The sequence below is a fragment of the Mesocricetus auratus genome, unplaced genomic scaffold (genome assembly GCF_017639785.1).
Source record: "Mesocricetus auratus isolate SY011 unplaced genomic scaffold, BCM_Maur_2.0 Super-Scaffold_100676, whole genome shotgun sequence".
NCBI classification, from domain to species: Eukaryota; Metazoa; Chordata; class Mammalia; order Rodentia; family Cricetidae; genus Mesocricetus; species Mesocricetus auratus.
The window spans coordinates 49,541,933-49,565,172 of NW_024429266.1; the positions used below are offsets into that span (position 1 = coordinate 49,541,933).

Consider the following 23,240-nt stretch of genomic DNA (forward strand, 5'->3'; position numbering starts at 1 on the left):
AAGAACCAACTCTTTGTTACATTGATTATTGGTATTGTTTTCCTCATTTCTACTTTATTGATTTCAGCCCTCGATTTAATTATTTCCTGGCATCTGCTCCTCTGGGTTGAATTTGCTTCCTTTTGTTCTAGAGTGTTCATTGTGCTGTTAAAGGATTACTGTGGCCAGGAAATGCATGACAAGAATAGAATCTTTAAAGGAGGCCATGACAGGCCACTGAATGAAGCTATAATAGTGAAGTTCACTTTGCAGTGGAGAAAGTACAATATAAGATATGGCTGGACCCTGGGATGTCCACTAAGAGAAGCTGTAGCCATATAAGGACCATCTCAAGAGAGAGCAGAGAGGCTATGTGTGTTAGGGGTAGTAGCCATTAATATCAGGATGATCATTTGAGCTGACCTATTTACAGTACAAGCCTTAGGTCACGAAGCTTCAGAATTTCACATTTTCCCCAATAGGTGAGTCTTACATTGGCAATTCTTTACTATAGCCATAATCCTTTGGTAATGGAAGTATTTATCTGACATTGTATATTAGAAGAGTCTAACTTTTTCAGGGACTCGCAGTTGAGAAAATGTCTTGGAATTCAGAAAAGTTTGGTCTTTGAGCAGTGTTGGAACTATAACAAAGGCAGACTTTTGAAATAGGAACAAACTCACTTTGCCTTACTAGGAAGTCATGAGCATATATGGGCCAAAGGTAGAATGTTGCAGTTTGCATAAGAAATGTCCCCAAAGACTCCTGTGTTTGAACACTTGGTGTGACAGTGTTTAGGAGGGTTATGAGAACATTAGGAGCTGAGGCCATGCTGTAAAACTTGGGATTTAATGTTTCCTCTCACTTCCTACCCACTGTCTTGCTTTCTGACTCAAAAACAAGATGTGCCCAGGGCTCCAAACTGTTGCTGAAATGCCTTTCATGTAGTGATGTAATGCCTTCCCTATTGTGGTGCACTGGATTCCTTGGAACAGCAAACTAAATAAGCTTTTCCTTCCTTAAACTGTTTTTCATTCGAGCAAAGCATCTTATTACAGACACACATGAGTACTGGAGTAAAGAATGACTAATTAATGAATGCCTTACAACTTGCTTGTAAGTAATGAAAACTGTGGTGAACACTTTCCACACATGGGTATAAATGATTCCTTCCAGGGAGCATCAGCCTTTGATGTGGAAGACTACAGCAAAGCAGTGAATGCAAGTCTTTCTCCCCCTCAGGCCCCTGGATTAGATCTGCCACACTGTTCAACACAAATGAATCTAGGAAAAGGATCACAAATGACAGCCACTCATTCTGAAAGAGCCTGACAAAACCCCACATTTTTATGAAACTTGAAATTATTCACAATTCATAATTGATAAAACATCTCTAAACCATAAGGCTTATGAACTATGAGCCACACATGCATAAAAAGAGACTTAAAAATGAAGGGTGCTCTTATTCAGAGGGACTGCTCAAGCATTTGGACCTGTGTAAGCAACAGTTACCTGCTGGATTGCTGAATTTAAAAAGCCTGAACCATTTTCTTTACCCATAACTGAACCAACTTAATACCTTGGGAATGCAAGCATTTTACAAATTTCCATTCTTATTTGGATATAGCAGATTAATCACTTACCTTTCATTGACTATGATATGCTATCTAATTATGTGTTCTATATAGTACATTAGTACATAGCAGTGGTTTACCACTAAACATTTAAATAGGACTATTTTTGAGACAGTGAATTATGGTAAAAGTTTTTACATGAAAATAATTGAAATTTCAATAACCTTGAAATTGAATAAATTGTATATGTTATGTAAATTTATAGGGGTTGATGAAATGGCAAAGGGATAGACTAGAGGGCAAATAATCTTTTTCTACCAAAACATTCAACATAAGTAAGACATAGTGAAAGCTTTAATTTTTTTTAAACTTTACTTTACTTTTATTACTTACAATCATATTTTCCAAGGCATGTTTGGCAAGCCAACAGTTTAGAAAAACTGGGACAAATAGATTCCTTAAGGTAGGCCAGAATATCTGAAAAACAAGCAAAAACTAAACTTTTATCTTGTAGAAAGAAATTGCTTCAAGAGGATTAAATAGAAACATAGAACAGAATAAAAGAATAAAAAAAGAGATTTAAAAACAGTGCTAAATACATTAAAAACAACACTAATGAATGGTCTTTTACTCATTGCTGAAGCCTTTCTTAGGGAAATCATTATAGAAGCATAAAGCCAGAAGATGTCAGATGTATCCATGTTGAATCTATTATTAAATCTTATAATGTGCCTCTTCCTTTGCTGTTCCTCTATCTGAGGTGGAAAAGGTACAAGAAGAGTCTTTTGCAACATATCACTGTCCTCTGATTCCACCACTTTAAGTGATGCTGAGAAGCTGCATTCACATGAACTGATTAGTTAGTTAGCTTGTCATTTAATCTAGTTCCAGCTCTCTGTAGATAAGTCACTCAAATTAAAATGTAAGAAGTGAGGAGCAGCTCCAGATAATACCTATTTATTTTCCATTTTTTCAAACAAAGTTCAAACGGTTCTAATTACAGTAATTATTGCTGTATCAAAATGATATTATAAACTAATGATATGAATGGCCTGCTCAGAATTCTATATGTAGGGGGCTACAGAGGAAGCCTAGGGTTGTTGCAGGAGGGGAAATTCAGAACTCTGAGGAGGTGGCTATGGGGCTCTCATTCACATTCCTATCAATGAAGAACTGAAGTGGGAAAATTCTATAAGCAAGCTAGAAATGAATGTGTTCTCCGTATGAGAATTGTGGTAAGTATTTCACACTATTTAGTATCTATCTTTAAAATTTCACATAACAAATAATGTAATTTTGAGGATCTTTAAACAATACTGACATCTATTCAAATGAGACCTTTGCATAAACTGTATAATTGTTTAAAAGGTTTCATCTTTCTATTGTGCTGGAACTTACTAGATTTCATTTAACTGTGCAATTCAGTCATCATACTGACTTTATTCCTTTTAAGGCACTAGATTCTATTCAAAGTCTCAATCCATGCCTCTTGGGTTATATTATGTAAAAGAATTTAGACATAGAGAATTTATCAAAATCTAATGACAGGTAACTCCTTTGAAGATGCTTGGACTTACTGAGATAATGAAGGGGACCGCATTGATTATTTCCAAGATGAATGGGATTCGTAAAATCTGTTCCCAGATATTTCCCTACAAATAAATTTTGAATAAAAGCAAAAGTCAGAGAAGTGCCAGGAATTAGAAATTCTCTAGTATTACCAAAACTTTTATTAAGAGTATTGGATCTGTATATGAATGCAACAATAGCTTATAAATAAATTTTAACCAGAATTATGCTCTTCAGTTTTGTAATGTTAGAAATAAAGTAGACCAGGCATAGTGTTTATAACATTTGAATACTACAATATGCTCTAAAATAACGTATTAGTAAGTAAAGTATGACAAAGGGACCTTAAGGTAAACTGACACAATTTGTTTCCACTATCGTAAGTGTACAAACTCATTGTCATGTAGCACAAGTCTTTTGTAAATCATCTTTATTTGTTAAATCAACAGGTATTATTTTCTTAAGTTTAATCAAATGTGAAGAGTATTTAATCATGTATATTCTAATCTCCCAATCTACATTATGAAACTAATCAAAACTGAATATGCAGTTTTCAGGCCTCAGTTAATAATGAACATATGGGGCCTCTTAACAGTTTCAAGGGAAGCTATGAGAACATTGAAACAGTTACAGGGATATTGCTGTTGTGGAAACCTTTCTCATTAAGCAGATGAAACACCCCTGAAGTTGACCTTGATTTTAAGGTCTGGGTTTGGCCTGAATGTGCGTGCCATGTTCTAAAAGCTGTATAGAGACTTAAGGGGGGAAATGAGTGTAAGGCCTGGTAAGGAAGGGTCGACTTTGAAGGGAGTCAATACTGAATACTGTATTTGTGGGATCCCAGTGAGTTCCCACAGGAGCAGATTTTAACAATCAGATTTTAACCCTGACATGTGAGTATCCCTGACTTGCAGTCTCACCTCTTACATTCTACAATGCACACTTTCATACCATAATGTGAACCAAAATACAGGCCTTGAAAAACCCAAATCCATCAAGCTGCCTCACACAGGACTCTCAGACTTCAGAACTATATTACAGAGTCACCATTCCTTTGTGAAATACAGACCAATACAATAGCAAATCCTAAGAATGCCCTCAAACTTTTAATCTATGAAGAGATCCATGCATTGGAAAAACAATTAGAAATCTTGATTGCCACATAGCAATAGCTCGGTATATTGCAGTAGCATAAGTATGTCCCTACCCCCCAAAGCATTGTGCTACAGCATCTATTTCCTAGGTGCTAAGATGTTAAAATTCTCTGTCACATTAGCTCATCATCTTCCCTCATGGTATAGCCAATGTGGTACAGGAAGAAGCAGGTGGGGGATGGGAGCACACCAATATCTTTTCTGGAAAGGAATGTTATGAGTGAAATGATGATTTTCTCATCCCTTCAAACTAAGTAAAAAGGACTCAAAGGAATCACTTAGATTCATGCAGACTTGAAGATATATTTAGCCGTTGCCTAACACATGAAGAAAAATAAGGAAAGAAAAAAATTAGAGCTGGGCTAAGAGCAAGACACAACCCCTTCAATTATGGCAATATTTTCGGGAGGAAGAATTCGATATAGAAAATAAGGAAGGAAACTGATCCTTTTTTAAGTGGATTTCCATCAAGAGGTGTGTGCCTGAGGTGACAGAGGACTGCAACAGATGGTGACCTCAGGAGCGTGAGATCTTTACTGGACCCCTCGAAGCTAGCCAAAGGCACTACATGAGTGAGCTTCAGCTAAAAGCCTCGGCAAGGACCCAGGAACTCTCATAGAGGAGGAGGAAGCTCTTGCAGTGGACATTCCAAAGGATGTCAGACCAGATGCTGGGGAGATAGTGACCACAGTCCCTGTTGGGTTTCCTCTGCTCTGGGGCCCCAAGTCAGTTGGAAACAGAGTGGAAATGGAAGTGTGGATGAACACCATGATGAGGGTAGTCTGGAAGAAGATAATCCATGCTCTGCACGCAAGAAAATTTACAATGATGCATCAACTGCTGCTTCCATCCAATTGGCATGGACCAGAAGGTGGATGCATGGATTTGGAGAAGTATAGGATGACCAGATTTTTCCCTACTGACAGTGACTCAGATATCTCCAAAAAGTCAGTTTTAACTGATTTTACTGATATCAGGATATTATTTATATTATAATGTAATATTTTTCCATCAGCTTGTAAATGATTACTATTCATTTTCCTAGTCCTTGTGATACAGTGAAGAAATTCAGTTCATGGCAATGTCTTATGACATTCATCTCAGTTTAACACATGATGTTTTAAAATGATTCTCACTTGAACCACTAAAGATGCCTTAAAACTGGCACCTTAAAACTGATGTGGCTGGTTTTGTTTCTGAATTAGCTCTAGTACTAGGGCATGGGTTTCTTTATAAATTTCTGTGTTTCTGTTGTCCAGAGAGAGAACTCCAAGCCCACAGTTACATTCCATGAAGACTTACGATTTTTACTCTGGCTGCTAGGTTAGCCTGTAGTTAGAACGTTCCTCTCTCCGTTCTAAAATCATCCACAGATTCATCCACATTAAATTTTACAGCTCCCTGGACCTGCCAAGCACTTTCTACTTCTGAAATTTTGTTTACATTTCTCCCTCTGTTATGTCTTCCTCCCACTCAAGAGTTTGTAGCAAGGATTGGGCTTATTTATGTAGCTAGTAGGACTAAAGTAATTAGACAAATGACTAACTGAATTCTCAATGATTTTATACATCTTCTCCTTTCTTTTAATGTAATATTTTAATTTTTTCAAAGAAATATATACCTTGTCAATAATCTACACTGAAAATCCTCGAAAGAAATTTGTAATTGGAAACTTGCCCAGATATAGGTAAATGCAAATCACTAGATGTAGAAACTATTTAAAACAGAAATTTTCTAGAAGATTTCAAAGTTGCATGTCTGCATGTCATTCTGAGGACTTTTATCTAAACTTTAGCTATAAGTTATAGTCAACAATAACCTGTGATGTCCAAACAGTTTATCATCCATATCAATACCCTGTCTTTGAAATTCTGACTAAGGTCAAATGTTTAATCCACTATTCTATATTGAGGTCCTGAAATCATGAATGTAATATGCCAGAAAGCCAAATTTATGCCTTGCTCCTGATTGAGCTCTCTCTCTGTAACACAAATCAAGTATCCTTGAGGTCCCTTTTACATTATGCTTACCCATACCACACAAATGACATTAAAATTTGCAAATAAAACAAGAAAATTTTCTAGTTCACATTGTGGCTTGCTTTCCCTTCCTTATCTAGTCAAACCTCCTGATTAGAATCTGCCCACTCATTCCTGTCCCACAGCACTTTTCTTACAAAATCTTTAACTGTATTATATTACCAAACATACATTGCCACTTTAAAACTCTTCCACTAGTCACACACTTTAACAAGAAAAAGTCCTATTATAAAGTACAAGGCACTATCTCATTTGGTGTATCTTTAGTTCTCTATATTTTAATTTAGCTTTAATCACATGTAGGTGTGTGTGTCAGCATGTCATATGTGCACTTGAATATGAGTGCCAGAGGATAATAGAAGCATTAGATTTTTCTCGAGTTGGCATTACACAGATTATTTTTTTAGACCACCTGACTTGGGTGACGCTCTGCTTAGGCACAGATGAAAGCACTCTTAAGCACGAAGCTATCTCTCTAGCTTTCTTAAAAGCTACCCAAGCCCTCAAGTAATTTTGATCCATAAAATGTGGCATAATGGGGTCATTGTATACATGTCTTCAAGTGGTCTTCCTTCCTGACTTCATTTTATATGCTAAATTACTCTGAGAAGCTTTATTATTCTTTTGTATCATTTTGTTTTGTATTTCTTGCATCCTCCTGGCATCAGTCACTCTAGGAAAGACTTGGCCCAAACAGAAGGTTTTGATACAGCTAGCACACTAGAGTAGATGTTAAAGCACATACAGTGATTCATAGACAAGACACGATGCTTTGATCTGTTTTTCACACAAATGCCACGAGGTATGAAGTTCCTAAATAAGTAAAGACTGTAATTGCATTATGCTGGCCACATCATGGCTGATTCATTGTGTGAGTGAGTGAGTATGTGTGTGTGTGTGTGTGTGTGTGTGTGTGTGTGTTTGTGTGTGATCATCTGAACTAAGTGATGCACTCATAAATTATCTTCGCTAAAATACATATTAAAATAAATATAGAAAGGATCCATGAGTCTCACTGATCATTAGGAATTCCCAGTGGATCTGCCTTATAAGAATCCACAAGAAAAAATTAAATTATGATGAAAAATAGAGCAAGCATTGATGGAAAACCACTATGCAACAAACTATAAACAATATCTAAAGACAAGCAAAGTGCCTCTAGAGATCATATCACTTATTTCACTTAATTTCACTTTCATTACAGTAACAAAAAGCATTTTCTCCTTCTAAGAGATAACTTGCTATCAATTCCACATGTATAATGCCAGGTTATTCTTATTGGCAGAGTTCAATAAAATGTAAATAAACCTTAATCCAACCATTTCAGTTACTATGGGCATGGTGGTCCTTAAACTGTAGCAAAATCCATGACAGAAAAGGGACTAGATATTATCACCAAGGACAGCAGACATCAGTTCCAAAAAAACACTATAAAAGTTGCAGGAATATGGCAGCCTAGGTGTTCTAAAGCCCGGTTTGAACCTAAGAATTACATATAAATATTTTATTCCTTGTGTTTGTTTGTTTTTGAGATTGTATATTAATTATATTTCTCCCTTCCCTATCCTCTCTCTACACGTTCACATATAGTCCTCTCCAACTCACCTTCAAAGTCATGGCTTCTTTTTTCATTGGTTTTATTGCAATTATATAAGTATTTATACATACACATATATAACCTGATGGGTCCATATACTGTTACTTTTGAAAGTATGTCTTCAGGGCTGATTGTTTGGCACTGGATAACCAATTGTAGTGTTCTTTTCTGGGGAGGGCCCCCCTCCCATTTCCAGTTTTCTGAAGTTGCCTGTACTTCTTTTTGTCGGTGAAAGCCTTGTGGGGTTTTCCAGCTCCATATGGGCATCCTCTCTGTTCAACCTATGCATGTGCAGTCTTGTTGTTAAGAATTTACTGGTAGTTTCTGATGTTACTAGGAGACATATCTCACACAGAATTCCTTGATCCTCTGGCTATTACAACCTTTCCTCCCCCTCTTCTGTAATGTTTCCAGAGCCTTAGGTGTAGGAGTTAAACATTTACTCATAGGGGATAAAAATAAGAATGTTCAATTTGCAAAATAAAAAATCTGATGGTTTATCTTCTCTGAATAGATTTCAAATAGTATATAATGAAGCTTACAGTGTTAAATTATGATTAGCGATATAAAAATTTCAAATGTCAAAGCATGGAAAACAAACCAAAGTATTTAGATATACTTGAACACATCTAGAAAATACAAGGTTTTTTTTTCAGATAAGTTATTATGGTGCTGTATTTCTCAGAATGAATACAATTTGGGGGTAATTATGGAACAAGTAATCACAGCCTTAACAAAAGCTTCTAGGTGTAATGAATTTTTATTTGTAGAGGTTTGGGAACCAGGCTGATGGTTGTTTCTGTTTTCCTTTGATTTGATGAATATGTATGTATAAATAGAGCTCTATATTAAAAGCAGTTGACAAAGACTTAGAGGGTATTTATGGTGCCAGTAGAATAAAAACTTTGGTGTTAGGTAATTATTTTGAATGTTTTGCCAAGAAGTTAGGAACATGAATGAAAGGATTAAATGAGCACAGACCTACCCATCTAAATAAAAGGAAATAATATTCTTCATGCCATGGATTTTAATTCATTATGTGCTAATTTACATATGTACTTAAAATTTAGTCTCCATGAGGCATTACACTCTTTTAACTGTTTAAAACTGAATTCTTTCTCATTGTAGAATGATGCTTGTTTAATACTTTATTTTTTAATATTAAACATATAAATATCAATATATTTACATGAATACATATAAGAAATATATGTTCAGTGTCTATAAACATTGATTTCTCAGAACTCCAAATATCAAAAATATTAAATATAGACAGAATTTAAAATGCAATTAAATACAATTTTTGCAAGCCTATCTTCTACTTTTTTAAATCCTAGTTTGTAGAAAGGGACACATTTTAAATTCTTATTTATAGGCTGTAAATTATTAACAATTATTTAATTTATTCATTGCAAAGAAGTTATGCAATACTGTACTGGCTAGGTCAAAGAGTTCATACATTTGACTAAATTTATGAGGGGAAAAGAAGATAATTAACAGAAATTTATTCTACTGCCACAAATTCATTTTTGTCTTTTCTATTTCCTTTGTAACTTTTTGGACCTTAACATCTATTTCTCTTCTAGATAAGCCATTAAAGTTTATGGAGGTCATAATAGGAATATTATATATCATCAAGTTCTGTCTGCTAAGCCTTATGCTGTTCTGCTCTCATTTTGTCAATGATAGGAAGCAATTAATTATGAATGTCATCATCATATAATTGCAATGGAAAATTATCCTGAAGCTCTTTGTATATTTTAAATGACTTCTTCAACCAGAGATGGGAGACCTTTTAGCAAAGCAGAAAAACCATTTTCATGTTACCTTTAGTTGGAATTTGGAGGCAATGCATTCACAAATGAATATTAATATTTGTCTGTTATGTTTTATTAAATAAGCATGCACAAGCGAAAGAGACATGACTGATACATCAAAACAGCCCACTTGCCTACTTAGTTAGATGTAAGTCTCCTATGCCTTGCATTCAACATTCATTGCACAGCTGAAGAGTAAACAATTTTAAAGGCAACCACAGCATTTCTATTTTGCATTTTCGGTGATTTGAGAATCTGTCCATCAGGACAAACTTATAGTAAACATTCTCTGCCAGGAGACACAGATTACAAAGTTACTCCCTCTGTCAATACAGAATATCACTAGGTAATGTAATATATGTGATTTCACACCTCTTATCTTCCATATTCTCATATGAGGATGGAACTTCATTCCACTTGGGGTCTAAGTCCCACTTTTCTTGTCTGGTTTCACACTCCCTTACATGAGATTTCTTCTTTCATCCTTCTTTATCCTACCTATTTTCTTTCTTCAAGCAATGCAGATAGTCTCCATCACTAGAAGGCCATCTCTGAGTTACTCAATGCTTCTAGGAAATTCCTGCCCCAGTAAAGCAACATTGCAGTTGAAACAAATTTTATTCTCAGTGGATATCCCTTGAGACCGCTTTGTGAAAGTGAAGAGGAACTCACTACCTCTTTGAGAAACCTCAGGCATTTTCATAGTTCACTTACTCTCACACAATATTGACCCTACTCAGATAAAGTAGACCTAGAAGAAACCTTGACTGAATTTGTAAGGACTACTTGATAAAAATTGGGGGATGAAAATTAGGAAATAAAGTAGATAATTAACAACAATTCTTTCAAAATTATGACTTTTTTATTCTTATGTTGCTCTGTGTGACATAAAACAAAAGTAGTACTTACTACCTCAACTTTCTTTTCTGTCTTCCAATTGCTATGTGTTCTCTCTAAAACCTACAAGGTGAATAGTTCCACCCCTCAAGTTCTTGGACTCTATTTTGGTGTTGATTGTATGCCTGCGAATTTTCTGACTCCCTTTATCATTTCTATGAACATGAACAGAGTTTAAATGAATCTTCTAGAAGATCTTAATCCTCACTCTCATGTATTTTAATATCACATCTCTCTGTTCACCATCAATGTCACAATCTCCAAAACCAATTCTGTTCCTTCTAGTTCCTACCTAGATCCATTTTTTCCTGCCCCCATGATATTTATTTATACTGTTCAACTCAGCTTCTTATTTCTGATTTATGTTGTGCTTATTTGTGTAATCTTCCACATCATGGCATTCTCTAGACTATAAACCTACTGAAAAAAAGAGTCATGAAGTGTGGAGTTCATTAAATAGGAGCACTGCATAAATACTGTGCTAACCAAACAGAACTTCAACAGCAATTAAAATAATTTATTAAAATAAGCCCTAAAAGATACGATTGTTTTTTTAATTTGTTGAAGAGATTGAAAACAATAAAAATGAGTGCCATTCCACTGCCTCAATAGAAGCATGCCTATAATGGGTAAGTAAACACACAGGAATTAGTGAAGTACTTCTAAGACACCAATGAAAACCCTACCATATTATTGCAGTTTTTTTATCACATACTAGAGAGGCTCTGAATAATTAAAGTGGTTTAAGAAGAGCTTGCCTTATCCCCAAGTATGAATTATTAAAAAAAAAGAAAACTTGGTAAATGTTAGCTGTGAGTTAGTTCTGCAGTAGAAAACTAATTGGACTATCTTACCTTATAACTGAGATAACCAAGGAGTATTGTTTCAAACAGACTGATCAATGCCACTGAGACCTAAAAACAAATTGGAACCTAATGAGAAAATGCAAAGTAAATAAAATAGGTTTTCACAATGTGCTAGTAACTGTGTATGAGTATATGAGAAATTATACATATGTATAAATATCTGCATATGATATTTATATATTCACATAGACACATACAAGTGGTACTAGTACATAAACTTCAACCAGCAGATGAAGAGAGGCACACAATATTTTACTACCTCATGTTTTCATAATCTTACATATTTTTTCTATTTATTTATTCATATATTTATTTACTTTGGTTTTTTAAGACAGGGTTTTTCTGTGTAATAGACATGGCTTTCCTGGAACTTACTCTGTAGACCATTCTAGCCTGGAATTCGCAGAGATCTGCCTACCTCTGCCTCCCGAGTGCTGGGATTAAAGACTTGTGCCACCACACACATCAATTTCACATATTCTTAATGACTATTGTTAATTGCTTTTCCTAAGTATAAATGTGGGGGGTTATATATTCAGACTGACAAAGGTGGGAAAGATCCACAAAGATTAGGATCACACACAATTGCCTTTCCCCAAAACTTTACTGCTTAAATGAGTGTTTCCCTTCAGAAAACCAAATACAATGCTCAAATCGAGTGTATTGGGTCATTTCCTCTACTTTGGACACTGCAATGCCAACATCCTCGAACATACTACTAATGGGCAATTTCAGTCATGCAAGATAATTTGAGATTACATAACAATTCTGTGACCAATTGTGCTCTTCTGTTTGGAAATTCTGGTTTTGTTTCACTTTAGACCAAAGCCTTTCTGTACTTGCTCTTAAGTATATGCAGTTGTTACTGGCACCGTCAGGACACATTGGAGCAGAAAAGTAGGTAAAGAAATATGGAAATTTTTCCTATGTGACATTTTATTATGTGTTTACTTTTTGTGATGCTGAGGAACTGAACCCCAGGCCTCTCAAATTTTAGTCAAGTGTTCACCCACTGAAATACATTTCCTACCTTCTCATTAGTTTAAAATGGAGACTAGTATGAAATACACTAGCACAGAAGAAATTAGTCAAATAACTGTAATTCTTGTATAATTAAGATTTAAAACAATTTAAACCTCGGTTTATTTCTTGTAGTTTCAAATTGTATTCCCTACTAAAATGAAACTTTTTAATTTAAGTGAACCGTAAATGTTAGTACAATGAAAACAGATGAATGTCCACCAATGCGAATAAGATCTATTCATGTATGCACGCATGCAACTGGTTTTTTATATAATAGGAAGCTAAGAATATTTTGATTTTCTCCACAAACATTTTTTCATGATAACTCTGCCAGTTTCTAATAGCATATTGCTGCGTGAGCTCCAAAAAATTCTAAGACATATTTTGCATACCTCCCAGAGTAGAATTTAAGTTAAATAAAAACAATTACGGGAAGCTATATGGTTTTGTGAAATATTAATTTATACTAAATTTTTATTAATGATTGTTAAAGTATTTATAAGAGAGACTGTAGGACTTATTTTAATAGAGATCTAATATTTGGGAAGGCATTTGGAAAGGATATTTGTATACCAATTTGCAATGCATGAGAAGTCAGTGTAAATCAACGTAATTAAATTCACTTAGATGTAGGTATCATCACACAGCATATTCAAAATCATTAACTATCGTACATTATATGAAAAAAGAATCCGCCTGGCTTTTTAGGGCACTCAAACTCCTGATCTAGATAACAATGTACTAAAAGTGAATGCAGTCAATGAATCATAAAATTTTTCCTGCAACCTCCAATTATTCTTTATGTTAGTGGTCCTATCTTCCATTTAATTTGCCCTTTTAAGAACTAACAGAAAATTTAAAAAATCTATAGCACATAAATATAATGAGAAGTTACAGGATCTTAAAAAACAAATCTGTGCACCAAGACTAATAGAAACAAAAATTAATCCTATGTGGCTGACTCCAGGGAACCCTGATGTGTAACTGAGACATAGACAATTTCCTCTTGTCTAGGGTTTTACTTTCTTAAGACTCCATTGGCCTCTAAGCTTATACATTCATTTATTTAATTCTCCCACATTCCTCTAAATAAAAAGGACCCACAAATGTGGTATTTGACTGCTCTTAAAGGATTTACAAAAGCGTTTCATGTAAAGTATCTTGGGAGACATGGAAGGTTGAGATACTGCTTTGTTTCTTGTTTATTTACCTATTTTAATTTTCCAACACCCTCTGATGTCTAATTCAGATTGCAAGGAAAATCACAAAAGATAGAATGCAAGACTCAGGAAAACAAGAAGAAATAAGTCAAAATGTTAGTCTATGCTATACATTAAGGTTAGCCATAAAGGCAAACTCAACTTGAACATCAACAGCTCACTTCCCAACAGTGTTTCTCTGTGAAATAATAATGAATCTAGAAATATAAGAATAAAATAAAATTGTACATAACCTGTAAACCCCATAAAGGTAGACTTCTGTTAACCCAAAATATGTGAGACCTATGGAAAGAAAAATTAAAATGTCAGTTTTTTTTACTGTGAATAAGTCCATTTATTTTAAAATCTTGATTATATTTGTAAGAGTATCAATAGCAATTAGCGTATAAAAGGTGATAAAATATAGAAATTGCATGAGAAACATAAATGTAATGTCCTGAATATAAGAATTTTACTAATATTAGATTCTACCCCAATAAAAACACATCATATTTTAATTTACTTTTTATCATTGTTAATAGTAAATGATAAATAAGACAAGCCATTAGTTAGAATGATATGGCAAGACAGGTACATCTCAAAAAGTCATTAGTGGCTATTCTACAAATGCAAATACTTTATTATTTTAAAATTATTTGTATTTGAATAATACAAAATGATCAACAAAAATAATCAGAATGTAGACAGTAACTAAAAGTGCAGAGTATATGAATAGTTTATATTTGCATTTCTATAAAATACATTTAACTTGCATAAAAATCAAGGTGACTGAGGTCGATATAAACTATATATAAGTTGTTGTCCTTAGTTGAAATAATGGTTCTTAGGAGTGTTCTTTAACTGTTACTCTTTCTGATAGTAACAAACTGTTTAACCTCCCCGATGAACACCACCACAGAGATAACACAGCACTGATTAAACTTGTCATTCAGAAAAATAAAATCTACCCAGGAAAAGATGAAAACTATTGCAATATCTTTTTTCATGAAACAAACATAACTGTCCAATACAATTAAACAACCCACTCTTTGAAGTCATGAAAAGTCAGAAATCTCATAAAGCATTAAATGTGTTTCCAAACACTGAAATTTCTTTTTGTAGTATGTAGAATAATAAGATAGTCAGAAACTCTCCCAACTGTGTTTACTTGAGACTACAGAAAGCCACTGTGTTGATCATTACTATATAGTACTCTCAAGTTTCACAGTGGTACATCTCTCTGGCTAAATGACATCTTCAATTACTCCATCTAGGGATTTCCCCACAAAGTCTGTTGTCCTATTACCATTGCTGATTTCAGAAAGTAGCTTGGAGTCTGTTGTGTCTGCTCTCAGACACTCTTCTCTGCATTTCCAAGCACTTAACCCATTAGGCAGTAAACCACTTCACTCCCCACCAAGTGCATGTAGAATCCATCTACTTTAATCTTCACCACACTGACACTTTCATCTAAGAACCTCCCATAGGGGCAAGGCAAACCACTCTGAGGTTTTCGGTTTGGCCTTTTTGAGATCATACTAGTTTCTAAGCCAAAATCAATTCATTTGCCATCTACAATTTTTAAATTGGAATTGTAGTATTTTTTCATTAAAATAAATTTTGGATCAGATCACTCTACCACACATTGTAGCTTTTAAAAATAAAAATTATACTGTTACATATACGCAGAATGCGTAGGATCAGTCCCATGCACACTCCCTGGTTGTCAGTTCAGTCTCTGTGAGTCCCTTTGAGACCAAGTTAGTTGTTTCTGTGGGTTTTCTTGTGGTATCCTTGATGCTCCTGGCTCCAACAATCCTTTTTTTTTCCCGAGCTCTGCCTATTGGCTGTAGGTTTGCATCTGTTTGTATCAGTTGCTGGATGAAGCCTCTGTTGACAAGTGGGCTAGGCACCGATTCCAGCATATCAGATAGACAGGATAGACAGGTGGAAGATTATATGTCTGGCTTGGTTTCCCACTCCCTCTTCTTCCTCTTGTGGTACTCCTAACAGTGGGAGCAGGGGCTACCTCTGACTCTTTCATTGGCTTTTGAGATCCTACTTCTCATACTGGGTTGCCTTGCTTGCCCACATGGGGAGGTGCTTAATCTTATTGCAACTTGATATGTCACGTTTTGTGAAAGAGTGGATTGGAGGTTGGGGGCAGAGTAGGGCCGGAACAGAGGGAATGGAAGGAGAGAAGGGAGGGGAAACTGTGGCTAGGATGTAGAAGAAAGGAGGGAGGGAGGAAAGGATGGAGGGAGGGAGGGAGGAAGGAAGGGAGGGAAGGAGGAAGGGGGAGGGAGGAAGGAAGGAAGGAAGGAAGGAAGGAAGGAAGGAAGGAAGGAAGGAAGGAAGGAAGGAAGGAAAGATTAAAACTCTTGAAATGGAAATCTTTGGTGATTTCTGTGTGTCATTTGCTCCTTCCTCACTCAAGCCCCCTTGGCGTGTTCTTCTCTCATCTCTCTTCAGAATCAGGTTACTAGGGGAACTCTCTGAGAACGTCTTGACCAATGCTGGTAATTCATCTCTACAGCTTTGTTATTCCTCAAATTTATCCTGCAACTCATTATGCCTGAAATTTCACATTTATTGGAAAACATTTTTACTTAATGGCTATTTTCCCCAAATTATAACATCTATATTTTCAATGACTATGCTTGTTTTACTTACTGTTAGAAACCCAGTATTTCACTAAGTATACACACACTACAGATTAGCCAATCAGTATGAATTATACATGGGGTAAAATAAGACAAAGCGATAGCTTTGAGAGCACCATCCTCCCCCAATCATTTCTTGTATTTTCCCTAACAATTGAGAAACAAGGAACTAAACAAGTATGAGAGATGAAAGGAAGATACTAGCTCAGTATTATCTCAGTACTGATCAGTGTATGCAAAAGATAGTGGTGGAGAGATGACTCAGTGCTCAACAGCATTGACTGCTCTTTCAGAGGACCCTAGTTCAATCCCAGCACCCACATGGCAACTCAGAACCATCTGTAGCTACAGTGGCAGGAGATCTGACTACCTCTTCCTGCCTCTGAAAGCACCAGGCACACATGATGCAGAGACATACATAAAGGAAAAACACCCAGTCATAAAATAATAAAGTAAAATTAAAACAAAAAATTTAAAAATTAAGACAAAAGATAATAATTTGTCAATAAAATAAGCTGATAAAAAGAACACTGAGATTTTGAAAACAGTTGACAATTATCATGGCTATAATAAGATATATTTAATATAGTTATATCTATGAAGGAATTTTTAAGATTGTGACTGTTTCTTGGCAAAGCATAGAAAGAGAACTTAACACTTAACACTTAAACACTTCTAAATTGAAGTGAGACCTGCAAACATTGTATCATATAAGTTTTATATTGTACTTAAGGAACCTATAAATCTCTAATATATAATCTTACATGATGTGAAATCAATGTTTTAGATCAATTTAATATTAAATTCAATACATATATAAAATGTACATTTTTGCAAAAAGCTACCATGAAAACTATCCATTAGAAAATTGATGTGTCATCAAGAAAATTGAGTTATCAAACCTGCAAATTCCTAGATAAAGCCCAAACAAGGGAGAGACGAAATCAGAACTGGCAACTATAGCAAAGTGACACAGAAAGCTTCATCCCATCGGCAATAAAAGTGGAAGGAGAGGAAAATTAATAAAATGTTTACTATAGCAGTACTTGCAAGAAGAATGTAACTGGAAGCTATCTGACAACTCAACAACCAAACATCATCATCATGAAGATGGCCGTGTATACACACATAGGCTTCTCTTACATGAAGGGCAATAATTACTCTAAGTGTCAGATGAACCTTGGTATGTGAAGTGAGTTGCAGGGGTGGCATATTCAGAATGTGGAGCATAGTTACGAAAAGAGTCAAATTAAGCTCGAAGGGCTCTTCCTAGTCATTAAAATTACTGATAAAGACAGGAGTGTACTATCCAGTACCTAAACCAAGCCATTGAATTAAAAAAAAACTCCCCAGCCCACAACATAAAAGAGCAACTAAGCAATTGGTATAGTACTAGGCTTACATTTCTAGGATATACATAATCTAGTTCTGACCAGAATATAGAAGAATAGTAGTCTGCTAGCCTCCATACTAGAGAAGTTTTTCATTAACATAACCTTGTGAAACGTAAGAAATAAAAACCCTAACTCGAAGTCATACAAACAATAATTAGGCACACCAACGATGATTTACTTTTCAGAAACTAAACACCCAGAAACTTTTGATGTGCTGGCTGTGGCCAAGTTGGTCTTCATTCACTGTGAAAATTCTTCCTTCCTTCCCATGCTACCTCAACCAGACACTCATCTCAGCCCTGTCAAAGTCTGATGATATGACTGAATCTCTTGTAAGATCCTTCTGTGAAATTCCAGTCAAAATGAAGATGGTAAAGTTTCAAGAGTTTTAAAAGTTATGTTTCTTCCTCATGCATGTAGGTATTATAACTATGGTATAAGGCCATTGTGTGTGTGTGTGTGTGTGTGTGTGCGTGCGTGCGCACACACGTGTGTGCATGGAGCACACTTTATAATATATAGAAAAGTTTTCAACTTATTGGGAATATCAGTATTAGATATTTTCTTAAGTAAAAAAATTAAATTTTGAGATTTGGTGTTCTATTATTTGGTGCTGTCTGAATCTACACAGTAACTGCATAGGGAAGAAAGCAAGGCTATATTATAATATTCATTTCTATAGTTGATCAAATATTGAAAAAACACTGGCACTGGGCAGTGGTGGTGCACACCTTTAATCCCAGCACTCGGGAGGCAGAAGCAGGAGGATCTCCGACCAGCCTGGTCTACAGAGTGAGTTTCAGAACAGCCAGAAATATAAAGAGAGGCCCTGCTTCGAAGAAAAAGAAAAAAAGGCGTTGCCACAATTCTGTTTATTCTTTGAATATCTGTTGTCATTAGATAGGGCTAATCTTTTAAATTGTATCACAATAGATGTTATATTAAGCACCAAGTGCTAATTCAAGAATTTCCAAAGAACATCCAATTCCCTTTCTAGAAGTTCCAACTGTAGCTCACAATCCCAGGGTTGATGTTGTCACAGCCATTAGGTACTTGAAGCAGCACAGTCAAGAGAAGGGAGAGATGTAGTTCTCAGTTGGGTTGGCTTTACCCATTCTGTAAAGTCTAAGATTAGATTACTGTTGTCACCCACAGTGGGCCTCTTTACAGGTTTGGATAGCTCAATTAACATAAGCTTACATCACAATTGCTTACAATCCTGTATTGAGACTTTCTTCCTAGGTGACACTTGATTGTTTTGTAAAAGAAAACTAACTGCCAAGATGTGCTTCCTGACTTGAAACTGCCACTTATTACCATGATCACTGCTAATGATAAAACTAACAATCAGAATCACTTAAACATGTTCAAAAGTCAAAGCAAGGTTTTACATTTAGATAACATTAAAATGAAAGCTTCTACAGGCCCTGAGGAAGCATAGTTCTTCTTCTCATACTGTCCATAGTCCATACATACACAAAGCAGTCTCATGCTCTACTACCTTGAAATCCTTAGTTACACACCACATGAATCAATATTTACAGTATCCATGATGTCAAACATGCACAGTAAAAGCATTTGCTTATCTTTCTGTACTGCAATAGCTTCATATCAGTCTGATTCCTGGGAGAGGCTTAAAAATAAAGCAAAGAAGCTCAAAATATCTGCATCCTTATCAGGTCATAACTATAATTAAATAAATCTTGTTTCTGAATTAGCCTCATTATTTTAAAATAGAGCCTGAACCCATAAAGGCCACTTCTGTTTTTCATTAACCAAGCCTGCATTGACAATAGAACTAAACAAACAGTGTACTTGAATTGGAGACATAAGTTAGTTTATTATGGTTTTTAATTACAGTAATCTAGTTTTTCAAATGTATATCCTCTGTAATTATGAATGAATATTCTTAGTAATATTACACAGAAGTTAATTGTAGGAAACTTTGTTCTCTTAATGTTTCCAAATAATCAGATTTTATTCTGCTGTCATTTACCAACGGCTTTTTCCTTTGACAATATCCTTCATGGACAATTTTGAAATTTTCAGGTCTCTCTAATGTACATTCTATTCATAAATCACCAAGTTTTTAAAAAAAACTTCAATATTTTATAGAAGGATGTTTTGGAGGTAGCTTTTTAATGACACAAAGACAGAAGCATGTAATATACTCTGACATGTATACGTTGACATCTTTAGACATTGGTCCTCAAGTAATCTTTCACCAGAAACATGTCAGTAAAATTGGAATGCACAGTTCTATTAACAGCAAATTCTAGCAACAGAACCTCCCAAGACCTCTGATAATTATGACAGAAAGCTAAAAGACAACATGGTTCTTGATCTCAGCAAACTTCTACATAAGACAGAGAAACAGATAGGAAATATAAGAACAATGCATTAGGGTTTCTAAAAGAAATATCTGGAAGTTGTGCATACAGTACTACATAAGCCTCCCAATGAGAGTAGAACTAGACTACAGGGAACAATGCCAAGTATGGACTTCATATTTAAATATTAGCCAAAATGTTGATATCCTGGGGGTTCCAGGATCACTCACTCACACACAACACACACACACACACACACACACACACACACACACGAAGTTAAATGGATGAATTTCGAGTGGCAGAAAGGGAAAACACATTTTTAACAAGCCTCAACATAAAGGAGGGCACAGAATGTTCTAGTGATTCTCAGGAGGTCACCACAGCTAGAGTTGGAAATGAATCAAGTGGCATAAGCAAGAGTTAGAATATAAAGCTATGCCATTTTCACATTTGTTTACTCACTCTTTTAAAAAATGACTACTTTTCACTCTGCTGGCTTCCGTAATTCAGCCAGTGACCTATGTTTATCCTCATGCTCACAGAAAACTCAGGAAGTATAGTGAGCAAGAAAAATATGTACAATAGGTAAAAGACACAAAGGCACTAGAGAAAAATAAGCAAATGTTTCTAGAGATCTTACAGGGAGAATGCTAAGAGAAGTTCCATCATCGAAAGCCTGTGTGAAGGTCCTGAGCTGTATATGTGTCTCCTGTGACCTAAGAATAGAAACAAGGTCCAGAGAAAATTGGCAGGGGCCCAGCAGTCACAGTTTAAACAACAGGAAAAGTGGGCTATAATGAAGGCACATTGTCATCCAAAGCCGGTGAGTAGGAAGTAGGCTTACACTTTAGGGGCACAATGACTCTCCTGTCGAGAATAAAGCAAAAGGGAACACTGGTAGACTGGCAAGAGTGCAGAGACAGGCCACTGTAGCAGTCCTGAAGAACAGATGTGGCATGCAGGCAGATGTTGAATGCATGAACAACAAATGTCCTGAAGGGTTTTCATCTGCTATAGACACAGTTGGGAGTTAAAGGGAACTCCAAAAACGGTCAAGTCAGCGTTCAGTCGGAATTACCATCAGGAAAGGAGACAGCTGTGACTACGAGGGAGGGGGATTTTGAGAATGTTGTACTTCGTCGTGAAAGAGAAGAGTGCACAGTCAGGTGGATGATGTGGAATGGAATATATCTGGAACATAAGGGATGGGCAGGCATTGTACAACGTGGTAACTGGAAAGTCGGCACGATGAGATTTGTCAAGAAGGTTCCACAGCAGAAGTAGCAAATATGAGCGAACCTCTGCTTCTGATTTAAGAATTACACGGTAAAATTAACTGTACGTTGATGAAAATATCATATGCCATGAACTGAATCCAATGCTAGAAAAGCAGGAGTCCCCAACAGCTTTTACACAGGCACAAGACTCCTGCAGAAAACTGAATGTTTCAATGAACTTCTCTCTAACCTCACTCACAATAAATTGACTGAGATAGACCAAAGATTCATGAAAGTGATTCACCATGATTCAATTTCATAAATAATTATCACACACTATTACAGTAGCAAAATTTGACTTGTTCATTTAGTAATCCTCATCTGATGTCCAAAACAATAAATAAACTCAACTGTACACTCATTTTCTAAACTGGCTGGATTACCAAGTGTGTGTGTATGTGTGTATGTATTTAGCTTATATATTTTTGTTTTGTCTTCATGAGAGAAACTTATAACAGGTGTTAGTTTCTCCATTGAATGTCATTGTAAACTTACTAGGTTGGCCAAGAGTCCTGGGTTTGAATGAGACCAAATTTATGTATGAATGCCATTACACATTGAGGCATCTTCCCTACTGTTCTTGAAAAGGACAAAGCCTAAAAGGAAGGCAATCAGCAGAAATATGTTAAGCAAAGTAAGAAGATTGTGAATGAAAAAAACTAAAATACATCAATAAATTACTGTCACTTAACTAAATAACTATTCATAGTTGAAAGCCATCTTCAGAGATTCATGAGTGTTTTCCTTGGAGGGTGACAAGTGCATTATGACAGAAAGTATGAAGAAAGCAGACTGTATGTGATTCAGTAACAGAAAGGCATTCAATGAAGTGAGCCCATTTTAAGATAATGTTCAAAGTATTTTGAGTGGCAACCGTGCATTCATAGAACAGAGTTCAGATTTTCTTTAAACAGTAATATACCCACAAATCTTGGAAGATATGAATTACCCATCAGTTCAAACACATGCCTCACACTCTTTAAAATGAGAATAACATCCTGCAAATTGAAATAATTCAAAACAATTAAAATACTGTGGTGACCACAGAGAGAAACCTTACCATTCATTTCCCTGTGAAGGTTTCTCAAGCAGCACACGGATAATATATAATAAGCAGCTTAGCAATTTGAGGGAAAAGTTGAACAATCGGATTCTTAGACCTTTAAGTAAACAACAAAATTTGTTTTTCATTTGAACTCAGCACATATAAGATAAGGAAAAAACTGTCAAAAACATCAACTTTCAGTACAGCATTTAAAAGGTATTTAGTAAGCACATGCTATAATGTCTAAACTTAATGGAATTCTTGGTAGCTGAATTTTAATCATCCAGCTACTAAAAATAAAATGTGAATGTTATAGAATCTATGAACTACAAATGACACGGGTCAATCCACAGATGGGAACTCTGTGGATTTTAAACTCAAAAGCAACAAAACTAACATTCAGACAAGGTTGGTTCATGGCTGTGTATAGCTTTTAGAACCTTAACCTATGCTTGAAGACTAACTAACGCAAAAATCAAGCAGCCCCCCAAATACACCCTAACATATCCTATGACTCTGTAGCAGCTTGTTAATTTGATTACAGAGAAAACTTGTTTATATAATTAGTTGATACTTTTGCTATTATGTTTATACTATGGCATGTATCATTTCTACAATTACAGGTTATACAGTAATTATGTCATCATTTACAAAGAGAAGCCATAATAACTTGTACTGATAAATACACATATAGACAAACATTCTTTTTCATACTGAATTGGGCATATTGAACTTTTTAAAAACTAGGCTTATTGCCAATAGAATCTTAAATTTTGTGAAAATTGAGAGCATCATGTCTGTATCATACAAACTG

At 35.4% G+C, this 23,240-nt stretch overlaps 1 protein-coding gene across 5 annotated transcripts in view; it reads right to left on the reverse strand.

The window, feature by feature from the left end:
- Nucleotides 1–23,240, reverse strand: part of Kcnt2 (potassium sodium-activated channel subfamily T member 2) — a 350,682-nt gene that overhangs the window by 213,712 nt on the left and 113,730 nt on the right. For 3 of the 5 annotated variants that reach the window (XR_005874014.1, XM_040738287.1, XM_040738288.1), the window contains exons 3-7: nt 22,442–22,541; nt 13,969–14,017; nt 11,481–11,540; nt 3,131–3,205; nt 1,947–2,048 (exon numbers count right to left, since the gene is read on the reverse strand). Coding sequence is in view for 4 of the 5 variants with exons in the window: in XM_040738287.1 (XP_040594221.1) it covers nt 1,947–2,048; nt 3,131–3,205; nt 11,481–11,540; nt 13,969–14,017; nt 22,442–22,541 (386 nt within the window). In the remaining variant the exon portion in view is untranslated. The remainder of the gene's footprint in view (nt 1–1,946; nt 2,049–3,130; nt 3,206–11,480; nt 11,541–13,968; nt 14,018–22,441; nt 22,542–23,240) is intronic. The other 2 variants (XM_013115909.3, XM_013115911.3) reach the window with 1 other exon arrangement.